This window comes from Ambystoma mexicanum, chromosome 7q (genome assembly GCF_040938575.1).
Source record: "Ambystoma mexicanum isolate Mex_15411 chromosome 7q, UKY_AmexF1_1, whole genome shotgun sequence".
NCBI lineage: Eukaryota > Metazoa > Chordata > Amphibia > Caudata > Ambystomatidae > Ambystoma > Ambystoma mexicanum.
This window is the reverse complement of record NC_090941.1, coordinates 632,183,907-632,200,459: the sequence shown is the minus strand read 5'-3', so window position 1 is coordinate 632,200,459 and position 16,553 is coordinate 632,183,907. Positions and strand designations below refer to the sequence as shown.

The following is a 16,553-nucleotide window of genomic DNA, read 5'->3' as shown; positions in this document are numbered from 1 at the left end:
GGTGGCTTTGCCTGAATTGTCTACTGAATTTCAAAGGTTTTGTTGCGTTAAATGTTCACCTTAACGTCTCTTTAACTAAGGTTTTTTCAATTAATTTGAAAGGTTTTGTTGCAATGTTTTGTTCATCTTGACTGTTTGCAAAGTCCATTCACTGAATTTCAAAGATGTTGTTGTACTATAGTTTCTTTGGGGCCCACTCACCATGACCAGTGGCCACTGTACATGTTGCACCAATAGGTTTCTATGGCGCCAAATCCCCATTGCCTTCGGCCTTGGCCACTGTTCATGTTGCACCAAAAGCTTTCTTTGGGCACACTAGCCATGGCCTTTGGCTATGGCCACTAGCCATGGCCTTAGGTCATGCCCAGTGGTCACGGCCTTTGGCCTTGGCCGCTGTACATATTGCAACAATACGTTTCTTTGGTTGCCATGGCCACTAATTACATCACATGTTACCATCACTGATGGCATTGCTGATGACATCACTGATATTAGTGTTTTGATTAATTACATTTTGAAATGTGACAACTGTTTTGTTACGTAACATTATACGCATATTTCATACTTACACAGTACATTGTGTTCTGCCCTTGTTTCTTTAAATGTAGTGTACAGCACACAATTGTAGGTGCAGACAGAGATTATTACAATGAAGAGTAGTATATAAGCATTACATACTTTGGAAGGTAATCTGTTATATTGGAATACAAATTGATACTTTATTTTCAAAATAAATGACTCACAATATTAGTAATACAATTGCCATGTCTATAATTAAATATTTACCTTCTAAACTTCATTTTGTACTATGAATGCAATTATGTTGTATAAGTAACTGATTTGTTTTTGTATATTAAACTTTGAATTCTTAGATTCTATACTATTACAGAGAACACGGGCATACGCTATATATTATGTGCTTATTTCTTTTATAAAACATGTAATCTAGAAAATGTGTTCATGTAATTTTATTACAGTAAGAATTGTAAATTTAAATATGTACATTTACTATTTTCATAACTTATTATTAAACAAGTTTCTACTATTCCTCTTCTTTTTTTTTTTTACTACTACACATACCTATTATATTATGTTTGAAATATCTGAAATATATTTACAATGATCCGCTTCCTTCCCTACAATTAAGTATTGTAATTGCTTACTAATTCATTAAATTAAATCCATTTGTATAGCTTTACATATTTTTATTTTAAATTGTATACTTAAGTACTATAAATGCATGCTCCACATGTAATCATATGATACTTCTGTATCAGTGTGTTGTTCATGTTGTTGTTATTGTGAAGTGTGATAAAATATCGATCAAGAGGTGAACAAAAATATTCTAACTTATATGATCAATAATGTCTTATATGATGTAATTATTCATCTCATAAGAGATGTCTTGTATGATGTCATTAGCACCATCAGCGATGTCTTCAGTGATGCCATCTGTTATGTAATTAGTGATGACACTAGTGATGTCCTTGATGTGGGTATACACTGCACAAGAGTGGCCGCATAGCTAAAGTGCACTTGCATGAAATGCGAGTGCTGAATTTTTAGGAGTTTTCTTGCATTAAATTTGATCATCTTAACTTGCTCTTAACTAATGTGTTTTCACTGACTTTCAAAGTATTTGTTGCACTATAGTTTCCTCAGGGCCCACCAGCCATGGCCTCTGGATATGGCCATAGAACATGTTGCACCAATAGTTTTCTTTTGGGCCCAATAGCCATGGCAAGTTGCCACAGCCAGCCAACATGGCATGTTGCATAGCTTCTTGAGGTCTCACTAGCTATGACCTTCAGCCGGGGCCTCTATATGGGTTGCACCAATAGCTTTCTTTTGGGCACACTAGCCATGGTCACTGGCCATGTCATTACCAAGAACCCATTCCCCCTACCCAGTAAATGTAGGCACTGCAGATATTAAATCTTTTTTTCAAATGCCTTATTCCTGTGATAATTTCACAGTAATCATTTGAAATAAAAGAATTTCCTGTGTCAGTGAGGCAGTTGGACGAATCCTGTGATAATGGGGGTAAAATGGCTCAGAATTAGTCTTCCACATCCACACAGGCACTCAACATGCGTACCCTATCTTTCTTTCAGGTCCCCTCAGTCCACTCAATTGCTTTTTCCCACCTTAGCCCTCTCCCATTCCCCCCCTGTCACTCATCGCTTCGTGTGATGCACATTTGTTTCTGAGCCTCTCTTGTGGCGTTTCCACGGTAATCTCATGAGATTCCTGCTGTCTTCCCTGGAAAAAACGGAACATTTTCTAACGCGTAACTGGAACCGCAGCCCACCCCCAAATCCCCAACTTCACATGGTGTCTTCTTCACCACTCTAGCCTGATGTGATTGTTAATGCTGTTGGTATTGGTATTGAAATAGCGCCTACGGCCAGGCGTTCCAAGCGCTGTCATTTAAAACAATCAGTGTTCCCCTACGAGTGATTACATGAACAGAATTTTTTGTTTCTTTCTGAAGTCAAGAACGTAGTTGCACTCTGTATGGTCATGGGTTTCATTCCAAAGTTTGGCATCCTATTTCCTCCTCCAAATAGCATTTTTTGTTGTTTCATTTGCACATTCTCCCGGTTATATCGTGGGATTCACTCGAATCAAGCAAAAAAGAAATGGCAGATCACCAAGGCCGGTATATATAAAGGTTTTAAGAACAGTAGGCACCGCCATTTCTCCACCAAACCTTTTTAAAACTACTGGATGGATTTACTTTAATTGTTTTTGGTCCAAATCTACCAAGCAGTTTTTGTGCTACGCCTGTTCATGGACTTTTTCTCTATGGGAAAATGAATCAGAGTAGGCTATAAGTCAAAAGTTATTATCAGTTACATTTTCGGGTTTCCTATAGTACTAGGTGCACACCTTAACTATAGTGTATCAACCGCTGCACTATAATATATTAAAATATATACCAAGAACATTACGGTTGTGCTCAGACAATTAACTTCTCTGCTTTTCAGATCCACCAAACGTTTCTTACCGACTGAGAGAGGAAGGGCGTATGCGTGCTGGAGATTTCTGTGTGGGTTTAGAAATGTGTGTTTATACTCCCATTGACATCTATTGTGAAGGCATCATGAAGTAAGACACAGACAACAAATTCACTTTTCTAAAATAAAATGGTTTATTTCTCAAATGTCAGGATGGAATAAACCCTAACTTGCCCTATGCTAAGCTGGGATTTCCCTACCGAAAGAAACTAGGGATCATCTGTTTCATTAAATTAACCTTAAGTCTGTCTGTGTCCAAAACGTATACTTGCCCTCGTAACTAAAGGTATACAATGTGTAGGGGTATCCGCAACCAAAGAAACAGTGTTCAAAATAAAGTTCCAAGCTTCTTCCAGCTCCTGGCTTGCGTTTCAGCTTCCCTTTCCCCAAGTTCAACAGAGTTCCACAAAATGGCCTCCGAGTTCACGCGCCCAAGTTCAACACAGTTCACAAAGTCTTGGGGTTCCCCTCCCCAAGAAGACAGCTCTTGTAACTTCCAAATCACAATCAATTTAATTCCCAGCTTTCACTAATGATACAAAAATTAAATTAACTTTGTAATTTTTCAAGCTTTTCAACAATTTACATAGCTTGCTCCTTTCTTTAACACTGGTTAGGCAAAACAACTTCAGTGTCTTGACTGACTTTGGTTCTCTGCCACTAAGGGTTACTCAATCTAGGCACAGTTGTTGGATCACATGGTTCACCCATTACAGGTCACACAACCGATAACCCTTGGCACTCTGCTATGTGCACTTGTTATCCTTTGGCCTTCCTTGCCAACACAGGCTGACTCTCTGAACCTGTGAAATTAGTCAATTTTCACTTCTATTTCTCCTTGGCAGCCTCTTGACTCTGCCACAACATGACCTTCACACAGCTCAGTTTGTGGTGTTTATCCCTTGTCACCACCTATCATTTACACTATCTAATAGTCCTGATCACTTATTTCACAACCTCTCATTACTGGCTTTCACTTGGCTCATACTTTCACATTGTCCATCACTGCTTTTTACTTTCATTACACTGTGTTCATAAATGCACATCACTTCATTTTCACTTGTGCAGTATTTTGCATATACTTTGCATATCTTTTCCTTTTGCTTTTACACTATCCAATAGTGCTCGTCACTTGCTTTTCACTTGCTTCACAAGCTCTCATTACTGCCTTTCACTTGGCTCATACTTTCACATTGTCCATCAATGGTTTTTACTTTTTTTCACTGTGTTCATGAAATGCACATCACTTTATTTTCACTCATGCAGTATTTTGCATATACTTTGCATATCTTCTCCTTAGTTTGGTATTCAATAACGCATAAAGTACTTGGCAGCTGGTTCAGTATTAAATAATCTTCTAGTTGATCTCCAGACCCATTGATATGTTTTCATTCGAGCAGCATCTTCCTCTGCCCAAATCCAGCCCCTGTTGTGCCGCGGCATGAGTGTTCCCGCTGTCACTCACCGGTCTGTGGCCGATCCGCCGGGTGCCTTCAGTTCCTGCTCCAGCTTTCTCTTGCTCCTCCTTCACTTGTTGGGAGCTCCGGCGAACAGCACTCACCTCTTCCGAAACCTGCTGCTGCAGTCTGCAATGTCCTGGAGTCTTCTGTGTCCCACAGCTCCGGCTGTGGGAACACAGTGCAGGGTTCTGCAGGGTTCTCGACGCTCTCATGGCCCGTTCTGGCCTCTGGCTCTCTCTTGCTCTTGTGCAGCGCTCAGTGTTCTTTTCACCAGCTCCTCTCCAGCCTGCTCCACATCCTTGCCCCCAGTCAGGTTTCTCCTTTCCTCCCGTTTTTCCTTTTATGCACCTTTAGCCATTCAATGGGCTGCAGGTGCTAGTCCTTTGCCTGACCACAATTAACCTCATTAACGGGACTTGCCTGACCCTCTTAGTGGTGGTTCACAGTCCTGTTCCTCGCCTCAGGCTTAAAGGAATATGAATGTGGGACTGGTGTGTGTGTGTGTGAAAGAGGGGCAGACTGATAGCCTACACAGGTAGGAGCAGGGTATGGTGCATTCTGACAAGGGAAAGGGGGGTACCATGCCTCACCTAAAGACTTCCGCTCCCCAAGGTCCCTCCACCCAGGTCATCCTCCCTCGCATCTCCACCCCCAGGGTCGGGATCCATAAGCGCTGGCCTTTCCCTAGCTGGGGCTAGGGTTAGTTTAAGGGTCACATTGGGGTTAGGGTTGGGGCTTGGGTTAGGGTTGGGGGTAGGCGCCAGTGTTGGGGGGATTGGGGGAGGGATATAAATAAATTTAAAACCTTACAAGGGTCTGGCCGGAGCCATGTAACGTTTTAAAGTTACATGGAAATGCTACTTTTTACATGTAAAAGTGCATTTCCATTGAAAACCGTCCATGCATATTGTCGATGGACTGGTTTCGATGGAATTGCACTTTTACATAAAAAATATAGGCTGTCGATGCTTTGGCATTCGACTTTTTGTATTTGTTGATTTAGCATGTCGACCATTTTGTTTTTGAGGGAATCACTATAAACCCCACACGATACGTCTTCAAAGTTTTCCAGATCTACATGGAACTCTGCAGTCCTTCATATACTCATTCTACCCCTGCCCTTCATGGAGCATTCATCTTTATGCTTTCATTTCCAAAGCCATGACCGCCCCACCCCTCTGCTTTCTCCTTTCAGTACTTAGCTCCCAGAACCACTGCCGAAATGAAGGCATCTGCCAATCAATGTCACCCATGTTCTGCTTCCCTCATGGAAGACGTCATGCATCTCCTGGCTGAAACAATCGCTGACCTTTACAACACCTTCATCAGTGGTGTGGCCCACCGCTGGTGAAAGCTGCCACCATCACTCCTCTCCTCAAGAAACCCTTGGCTGATTGCACAGTCTAGGACCTCATGGTGGTGTGATTGGGGCATGTGGAGCCTCTTTTCGGGCACACAACATTCAGGCAACGCCCCATTTTTAGGACCCCTCTGCATTTGGTTTCCCACTTAAAGCACTGCATACGCATACAAATAACAGGAGTAGTGATTAGGAGTTATTATGGGTCAGCCAGCAGTTGGAACCGGGGGTGTGTGGGGTTTTACGCGGGTCCCCGAACCGCGTAATAAGTCACACGGGAGCCGGGGAACAGTGCGACCTCTTTAATCGCTCATAACAGGAACTCCCCTTTCTTGTCCCGCCCCCTCCCTAACCCAACGTCACTTCCCTTGCCGGGAACTAAGACCACAACGGCGGTCTGCCCACACAACGATGTGGGCGGGCTGCATGGCCCTGACTAACGATCTGACATCTCCCCCCTTTTTAAACAACCACATGTCTCGCTGTACCTTACTCCATTTCTTCTATGAGTCTGTGGGGCTTGAAACGACTTCTCTGAGGTCGACCTCTGCGGCCCGGTGTCTGCTCATCTAGGCCCTGTGGTGATGACCTGTCCTCACCTTCTGAGGACTCGCTCTCCTCCACGTAATACGTGTCAACGGCGAGGTCATCTTCGCTGTCTGCTTCTTGATTCGGTGTCTCCTCCCTGTAGCACCTCTTGGGTTTGAAATACGACACATTTCTCGTAACGGAGGACTGGTTGGTCCTCTGGGCCGTAATCATCGTACCTTTCTTTTGCGTGACCGTCAGCGGTTCAGGTGCAAACGTGGCGTCCTCCTTGCGCTGTTTCGGTTGCCGCAGCCACACTTGGTTTCCCAGTTCCACGTTCGACTCCTGTGCCTTTCTTTTGTGATCAGCCGTGTCCTTCATTTTGGCTTTGGCGGTGTCATCCTTGTTTCTGGCCTCTTGTTCCAGAGGCGTGGCTTCGGCTGTGCGGGCATCTTCTGGCAGTCGTGTCTGTACTGGCCTCGGGAACATCAGGTCAGCGGGGCATACACCCGTGGTGCTGTGGGGAGTGTGGCGATAGTCCCTGAGAAACTGATAGAGTGCTTGTTCGAAAGGTTTGTGGAGGATGGTCGCTATTTGCAGGGTTCTCTTGATGTTGGCCATGAATCTCTCGACCATTCCATTGCCCTGAGGCCATCGCGGAGTTATCTTCCGATGGTGGAAGCCCATATACCTCGCGAAGTTCTCGAAGTCTGTGCTCATGAACGGCGCTCCATTATCAGATTTTATGATCCTGGGTATTCCATATGTGGACAACATACGGTCTAGTACCGGAATAACGCTGGATGCTGCTGTGCTGTCCACGATCTTGGCGTCCGGGAATCGGGAGTGTTCATCCATTAGCACTAGCGCATATGTGCCATTTCTTAGGGGTCCAAAGAAGTCCACCGCCAGTTCTTCCCATACGTTTCTCGGTAGTGGCGACATGTGGAGTGGGTTTGGGTGCGGAGGCGGTGCTACCTTTGCGCACGTCGTGCATTGTCCTATGATTTCCTCAACCATCATGTCCAGTTTGGGGAACCACACTTTTTCCCTTAGTAGTCTCTTGGTGGCCACCACTCCTCGGTGACTTTCGTGTGCTACCTGGATTGTTCTGGTGCGTAGCGACTTCGGGAGGAGCACTTTGCACCCTTCGAGTATTACGTGGTTATCGACAATGGAGAGTTCGTCCCGGACATGGTCTATCAGTTTGACGTCTTCTCGGACCTCTTCCGATTCGTGCTGTGCCTGTTGACGCATGTGCGCCCTTCTGTCCTCTTGTATGCAGTGTCGCACGATGCGTAGAGCCGGGTCTTGTTCCGAGTGTGTAATGATGTCTGCCCATCCTACTGGTAGCGGTTGCAGGTGATGCACCACGTAATTGAGATATTCGTCAGCGATGGATGGGTGTGGTGTGGCTGGGCCGGTCGGGTGGCGTGACAGATAATCCGCTGGATTATCTTCTTTTCCAGGCCGGTGCTTGATGACGAATTTGTAGTCCTGCAGTCGTAGGCCCCATCTGGCTATTCTGGGCGGCATCCGTGACTTGGGGTCTCCATATATTGTGATCAGTGCCTGGTGGTCGGTGATGATGGTGAACTCCTTGCCGTACACAAACAGATGAAAATATTCGCATGCCCATACCACCGCTAGGCTCTCCTTTTCTGCTTGGGAGTAGGCTTGTTCTGTCGGGGTTAAGCTCCTGCTGGCGTATGCGACCACATATATATTTGCCGGTTCCAGTGGGTCAACTTGCGTTAGTATGGCGCCCAGACCTACGGGGCTGGCGTCCACTATCACCTCGGTGTGCCTTTTGGCCTCATAGTATGCCTTGTCCTCGGCCTTGGAAATGGCGTCTCGTATCGCCTCGAATGCCTTCTGACAGTCTGTGGACCATGTGTAGGGTTGATCCTTGCACGTTAGGAGGCGCAGCGGGTTATTGATGGTTGCGTAATCCTTGAGGTATCTGGAGCAGTAACTGGCCAGTCCCAAGAAAGAGCGAAGCTCCGTCGTGTTCGTTGGGGGTGCGGCTGAGTTGAGTGCCGCCGCTTTCTCCGGGTCCGGTCGCATCCCTTTGTCCGAGAATATGTGGCCGAAAAATCGTAGGGAGCCTTTACCGAACGCGCATTTGGCTTTGTTGAGCGTGAGTCCTGCCTCTTGCAGTGCAGCGCACACTCTGTGGAGAGCAGTGTCATGCTCTTCTTTGGTCTTTCCAAATACGAGGACGTCGTATTCCGAGTATTCCGAGTATTCCGAGTAATTCAGGCAGTTGGGCACGTGCCTGATGACTCTGTGTATTTCCTCCTGGAAGATTTCTGCTGCGGAGGATATCCCAAAACTAAGCCTATCTCGACGGCTGTCTTAAAACTGAGAATGCACCCGCTGTTGGCTTCCGTCTTCAGGATGTGTAGCGTGATTTTTGCGGCGTGCGATTTATGCACGCACCATGCAGATATAGTACCTTTGCATGGCAGCGGGGTCGTGGCGCCGTAGGGGTATATATCCACTGACGCCTTTCGGATCTTTGGGGGGCTGGGGAGTGAGTTGTACGCCTGTTCGCTTATTATATTGACAGTTGCCCCCGTGTCTATGAGGAATTCTAACGGTGTGTTGTTGACTTGGAGCAGGAGCGTCGGACTGTGCTGGGTGGCTGTGGTGGTGTTGAGAGCCCACACGTACCCTTTTTTCCGTTGATCATCCTCTGATGACTGGGATTCACTGCCTGATGGGGATCTCATCTCAATGTACCGGACGAACCGTCTTCTTTGTGATCGCCTCGATCCGTCCGAAGGCCTTCTGTCATCTCTGGCGTAGGCGCTCCTTCGTGGTTTATCTTCTCTCCTGGGTCCCGGCTGGTCTTCATCTCCTCTGCCTGCTGGTGGGCTATATCGCGAGCTCCTCCTTCTCTCTTGTTGTCTCGTTCTGCTGGGTCCCTGTCCCGGTGGATTTTTGCAGACGGCTCTGTAGTGGTCCATTCCGCCACATGCGGCGCACTTTTGTCCTACCGTAGGGCAGTCACCCGCGTGCGGATACTCAAATCCGCATCTGTAGCACGTGGCGTCTGTTCCTTTCCCACTCGGTGAGGGCACGGTGTACAGTTTGTTAATGGTCTCCGCAGTCGGTGGCGGGTGTTGAATGGTGACTTTGCCTAGACTGTCGAGTTGCGACTCAACTGCTGCTTCCATTCTGGCAAGTGCAAGGATTTCCTCCAGGGACCTTTGTTTCTGGAGAAGCTGTTTCCTGAATGGCTGTGAGATGCAGCCTGCTATGACTTGAGATCTTAGCGCCTCGTCATTAGAGTACCTATGGAACTCACAGTACTTTAGCTTGATGCGTAGGCGCATCACGAAGTTGTCGAGGGACTCTCCTTTCTCCTGTCTCGTAGTGTGAAAGACGTGGCGCTCGTAGTCAATGTTAGTATGGGGCGTGAAATATTCTGATAGCTTCCCATGTAGTTCCGCATATGTGACAGTGTCTACGTTCATCAGTTCGCCTGCGATGTCCCCGTCGCCAAATGTGGGGTTTTACGCGGGTCCCCGAACCGCGTAATAAGTCACACGGGAGCCGGGGAACAGTGCGACCACTTTAATCGCTCATAACAGGAACTCCCCTTTCTTGTCCCGCCCCCTCCCTAACCCAACGTCACTTCCCTTGCCGGGAACTAAGACCACAACGGCGGTCTGCCCACACAACGATGTGGGCGGGCTGCATGGCCCTGACTAACGATCTGACAGGGTGTCTACAGTGTGTGAACATAGTCCTTGCAGAGGTCGTGCTGAAGATGCAAAGAGTGTGTCATGGTGATCTGAGCAATGGAATGCTTGGAAAACTGCCAAATGAATATTTTCATGAGAACCCTGATCTGCCTAGAACCAGTGCTGGAATATACCTTTTCGTACATTGCAAGTTTCTGTTAAATGAATAAGCCATGTCACGTTCATTTACAGTTAACCGAAAATCGAAATGCTTAGAAGCTAGGTGTCTGGTTTATCTCAAGTAAATTTGCGCATTAAATTGGAAAGCTTTTAATGTCTTTCTCTTCTTCTTTTCTCTTTGCTGGCGCTGTTTTCTTGATTATCCTCCATATCAAGGTTTTATGAGCTGAGAGATGGGACCACAGTTTTCGGTTAGGACACCGAATCTGTGGAAGACTTTCTTTGACAGTCTGAATATTAACGAACATCCTGAGGTCCCAGAAAGCTCCAATGACTTCCCTGTTATCTAGGGTGCCCATTTCACACTTGTGTTAGTCTGTTATTAATGTCTGTTGGCAGGCGGCTAGAGACAAACTATTTGACTGTATAAATCAGGAAATCAAATAACTCTACATAAAACGGAAGCAACCAGTAAACTTTGACCAAACGTCACTATTATTTGAGGCAGTTGGCCAGGGCAGGTGCAAAGGTTAGGCCGCACCATGCAAGTGCGTTTGGAGCAGACTAAACCGGGGGCTCTGGCGGCAGGAGTCTGCATGATGAAGGCGAGGCCAGGTGGGCCTAGTGGTCCTAGTCTGCCAGTCTAGTCTCTGGTGTTCGCGGATGCCATGGGGAGCAGGTGGAGGGGAAGTTTACAGTAGCTCTGCTCTGCAAAGTCATGTTCCCCTTTCGCGGCGTGTTCGGCTGCTGTTGGCATACAGCCCGGGACTCTAAAAGGCAGGAATCCGGAGCATGGGAAAAACGTGCTGAAATCTGCTTTCCGTTCTCGTCAGCACGGTGACAAGCGGTGTTCGCAAAGGCCGACTCTGTAATGAGGATCAGCCTGCCGCGTAGAGCCCCTCTGTTTTTTTTCTCGTTCCTGTTTTTAAATATTTACTGGGAGATTGTATCACTGTAGGAATTCGGATTGTAAACCGCTCTGAGAGTTTTGTAGTTGTCACTATATCTTCAACAATAACGTAGGGAACAGTTGAATAAGACCGTGTAACTGGTGGTATATGCCTCTGGAATCGTGGAACTGTGGCCATTCTCTCCAAGGCACTTTAGCAACTGAGTTCCAGAACAAAAAAAGGTTCTGGCCGGGGGTCCCCAGCACTCGGAGAAAGGGGAATGCAAATTACTTTTACTCTCCTAGCCTGTTCAGGGTTATGTTCTATGTGCCATGATGCTGCTTTGTGGTCATGTGTGCGCCTAATCCTTTCTCACTGAATCCACTTTTTTTTGGCGTATCTTTACAACCCTGGCTCGGAAGGTTAAAATAAAATGAAGAAACCCAATGCAAACATCTTTTCCATAGGTTTTTGTATTTTATTTTTTACATTTGTTTCTTTAATTCCTTACTCTGAAGACTATCGAGTCATAAATATTAATTCTATATCAGAAATCACATCTGCAAATTAATGTCTTCCTGTGAGGTCCAGTGAAGAGTAATCCGGGTCAGGTCAAGGTAGGCGGGACTGGTCAATCTATGGAGTACTACAATTTAGTCTGGTTTGCCGAATGATTGTAAAATATGTAGATTGTCTCCACCAAAATCACAATATGTATTTACATTTGTCCTAAAGCGGGACTATCCACTGTCGAGTCACAAAAAAAGAGAATGCTGTTCATTTTGGTTGATTTGCACTTTTGCAGCTGCCGTAGTGACAATTGTTGTTATGCCTCAAGCACTCCCACCGCCAACAGAGAGATCGCCCAATGTTTCGAAATACACCCTGCTGTCAGAAGGCATCCAAGCAAAACATGCCCGGAATCCTTTTCTCCATTTTATTTTTAGCCCCCCACATGTTCTTCACAAACAGCCTAGTTCTTAGGACAACAGCTAATGGGCACCTGCAGCTGGTGAGATCGGGAACCTCCCGAGAAGCATTTCGCCCCGCCATCCCACCCCACCCGCAAATTCTATCTTTTGCTGTGAGCTTATACTGTTAGACCCTCAGTGGCCATGTCCCCTCAATGATGTCATGTATCGTGGAAAGCAGGGGGCGGAGGGGGAGGCAGGAGGGCCAGAACTAGAAATAAAACCCTTTTTAAATATTTTGTATATTTTTCAAGATTATAACCATACCATTTTTAACCTTCATTGCTCACGGGTAGCGCTACTCTGAGCAAGCTAGTCAGGCTTATGTATTGGTTTGTTGCCTTGAAAAGAGTTCAGGCACATCAAAGGGTATTGCTGCGCTATTTTTTTTCTTTCCCTTAACTTCTTTCAAGTTGAGTGACTAGGCCGGATGTGACCCTGAGTGGCTTCTCATGTGGCATTTGTACTGAAATGCACATTCTTACCCTCATCTGATTTATCTGGTAAAAAGCACCTGGTTATCTTCTTGTATGTCCCGGTGAGAGGTGAGAGGGATGGTTGTTGGATAGCTTAGTTTCTTGATCTGGGACTATCGAAGCTGCCCGTAAACGCTTTCCCATTCCTTCCTTCTGGTCATACAGAGAACTTGGGCCTTGGCCACCTGACTAGTCATTATCAGTATTTTGATCATGTTGGTTCTATTCAGAACACCAATAGATGAATTCTGAAGAAGTTGGGAGAGTCCAGACTAGTCTGGTTCACGGATCCTCATGGAAGTCCTCTGTGCTGATCCAGCAGTTGCTCCTGTGCAACCAAGAAGTGAGGGGACAGAAAAGCAAACCAAGGAGATACTCTCCTAGTGGACTCTGATACGTTAAAAGCCGGGCATTGGAATGTGGTCAAATATATCGGGTAGACATGGATATTTTAATGCCAAGTGAGGGAAGAGTGTGGCACTATGTGTGACCCATGATGTGAACTTCTCTAAACACGAATAAAAAAAATGAAGTGGCCCGAGCCTACATGTCGGAACAGTAGGTCAGGACCACTTCCATCCTTGTCGTTAATGAGTCATGGCACCTGAGGGAAGCGGGCAAACAATGCTGTACATGGGCTGGGCCGATTTCAGGCACAAGAAAAAGCCCCATTCCAAATATTGTTCCCCAGTGGAAGGACAACTTTTGGGAAATAATTAGCAAATGGCCTTCTCGGGACTAAATTTAGTCTCCAAATAAGTTTCTCGCAATCAGTCAAACTGTAGATAAATGACAATAAAAGATGTAATTTATTTTCAAATGTATTTCTTTTATAATACAATCGTATTCCCTCTACCTCAAGCCTAACGTATCCTTCTAATGTGTTCATCCTGTTCGTCCATATCCTATTAGTGCATCTCCCTCACCTCTATCCCCATTCTTTGCCCCGTTTTCCTTTCATCTTCTTCCCCCACAGACTACAGTCTGGTTACTGGGGGCAGGGGCGCAACACGTCATTTTTGTCAGACAAGGTATTGGTGACGTAAATCATCGATGGTGGTAAGTGACGCAGTATAAAACGTATATTATGACATGGTACTTGCAAACCAACATAAACATTGCAAGCAGAATAGCATAGAAAAGTGGCAGCATATGGTGTGCGGTAATTACCTGCACCTGCCATAACAGTAATGCGGCTGTTTCAATATGGTGTGTGATTGGCTGTGGTGTCAGATGCTATTGGAAAGTGGGTATCTGTGCTGGATCACTTCCTGCTGCAGTGGCATTGCAGTTGGTAGCACCTGGTAGTTGGTGGCGTCACGCTAACCAGGCTCCTCAAGGTTGCAATCAGGAGTGAAAAAGATCCCAGCAATATCATTCCCTTGTAAGAAACCTAAGCTTTATCTGTGCCATGCTTTTGTGACCTGCCTGATGGTGGGTGTCCAGCCAGCCGAAGGGCCAGCTGATACTTTCTCCTCTGGAATCCCAATGAATGTTCTGCTGACGCCATTGTGTAGGCCTCAGGTGCGCGATATTACCCTGTGGGCACAGTTTGACGGCAGCGTGCTTATTGGAACTGGTCTTCTGAAGACGAGGGTCCTGCCCGCTGCGAATGGCGGGCCGATTCAGTGAAGAACGTCTACCTTACATAAAGGTAAATTATTCGGCTAATTGCTAAGTTTCAAGGCTTATGAGCGGTTGCAAGCATGGACAAAGTATGCACCAGGCAGCGCCACCTTAGCATACAGCGAACCTTTGAAGAAGTTGCCATTAAAGTTAACTTAACTAGAAGTCAGTCTTGGGGTGGAAAATAAAAGCAAACTATAACACGTGGGTAAGGAATATGTGTGTATGTTATACTTGATTTCCAACGTAATGGGTGGCGAGAAGATATTTTGTTTGATTTTCATATATTTTGGAAAATCCTCCAATAATGAAGACGTTATTCACATTTTTCTGAGGATTAATAAGAGTGTCCTTTTCTGTTTTTCTTTTTAGCCTCTCCGGTGGGTAACGGGTACATCAAGCCACCAGTTACACCAGTTTCCAGCACGCAGAGAGATAAGGGACCACCAGCCATGTTGCCCATCAACATTGACCCGGACAGCAAACCCGGTGAATATATTCTGAAGAGCTTGTTTGCAAACTTCACTACACTGGCCGAACGCAAGATTCGAATCATCATGGCTGAACCTCTGGTATGTAAAATTCATGTAAAATATGGGGTTCTTGCGTGCTCCACTTTGAAGACTCTACCGAATCGTAATGCAAGGACTAAACTTATGAACTGTCACTGAGGGCCTCTAGAATATACCAACTCTTAAGATCGGTTCAAGCGTTTTAATTCTCAAATTAAAGGGGGCGCAACTAAGGGCCCTTGCTCTCCTCCATCTCTTTCCCCCCTCTCTTTCCCCTCTCTCAGGCTCCTGCAGCCTAGCCCAGACTTCCCTAATACCCAAGATGGGCACACCTACTATCTAAAGTCTGTCTATTGTTGTGGGCCTAAAGGCAACCGCCTTATTGATCGGTCTCCCTCTGGGGTCTTTCAGGTGGATCCTGGGGTCCCACAAGAACAGTAATGGTCTTGCACCCCGGAATTAGTTCCTTCCAAACCCCCAGGTCCCACCTGTTTTTCTTTCACACCCTCATATTCCTCACCCTGATGTTCTGTCCGTTCTTTCCCTTCCTTCTACTCTCCCCCTTTTTTCCCATTTTTTTTTCTCTCTCCCTCTCTTTCCCTCAGTTATTCTCTTTCTTCTACTCCTTACTTCTAGGTAAGATAGCTTAGCGGGTTAAATGCTTGCTGTTGCGATCTGTGTATAATCTGCAGGTTTGAATCCCGGCATGATTGACTCAGCCTTTCATCTTTTCGAGGATGATAAAATGAGTACCAATTTGCATTGGGTTATAATAATTGTATATAAAAAATGTTTCTATGTAAAGCGCTTTGGATAAGATCGCTATATAAATAACACTTATTATTAGTTTAGCCTCTGCGGTACTCTGCTCTACCACTACTTTTGACCACTCCCCACTCCCACACTCTACTACTCTCTCCTCTTCACTCCACCCCTCCTTCTCTTACACTTGCGCTCCTTTCCCTCTTCTAGTCGTCTTACTCACTCCCATTCTCTCCCTCTACAGCTCACTCACCTTACCCACCACACATGCGCTCACACCCAAGTACCACCTTCTCTCACCAACCAATACCTCCCCTTCAAAACTCCCTGCTAGCTGCCTCTACACTCCGCTGCACCATCCTTCCATCACCTGGTCTCTTGGTCCACATCCTCACCCTTTGACCTCTCCGAACCCACACTCCCTTCTTGTGGTCGGCCCCTTTTATTCTCCTCCTCCCCTTTGGTTCTTGGACTTACCTGGTTCCCTGGGCCAACCTTTGTATTGCTATCCCCCAGTGGCCGGTTACACAGGTGTGAAGCTATAAAGCACCATCACAGCCCTGTACCCTTCCCGACATGGGTTTGTCCATTATTAACAATGGCAATGGCAGCCCAGTACAGTGAATTTTAGTATTTTTTTAATCCCAACTACCCCCACCCCATGTATACTTTTACAAAAAAAATTGACTTTTTGTCGTTATTCAGGAGTCACTGAAAGTCTGTCGTTCTTTATTTTTCATTATTAACACTGCATACCTGGGCTTGGGCATTCTGCAATAGACAAGGGGGAACACTGGCCAGCGTGTTGTATGGCAGGTATGGAGCGATTGAAATTGGCCCATTTCATTTGACTAGTGTCCTTCCAACTCCCATACCATGACATTGGTGAAAGGACTGGCTCTGGCAAGCACCCTGGTAGGCCACCTGCCCCGCATTGAGAGGGGTCCCCCGCCCGCTTAACACATTCAGATCCCTGACCCTGTCACAGAACCTAGAATCATTTATTGATCAAAGCATTCACTTGCAAGCTTTGCCTAACGGTAAAATGGTAAGTCTAGCACGAGGGATAGCAGTAA

At 46.0% G+C, this 16,553-nt stretch overlaps 1 protein-coding gene across 7 annotated transcripts in view; it reads left to right on the top strand.

The window, feature by feature from the left end:
• FRY (FRY microtubule binding protein) overlaps positions 1–16,553 on the top strand; it is a 1,191,674-nt gene that overhangs the window by 324,609 nt on the left and 850,512 nt on the right. For all 7 annotated transcript variants that reach the window (XM_069639765.1, XM_069639761.1, XM_069639760.1 and 4 more), the window contains exon 2: positions 14,576–14,775. In XM_069639765.1, coding sequence (XP_069495866.1) covers positions 14,576–14,775 — 200 coding nt within the window. The remainder of the gene's footprint in view (positions 1–14,575; positions 14,776–16,553) is intronic.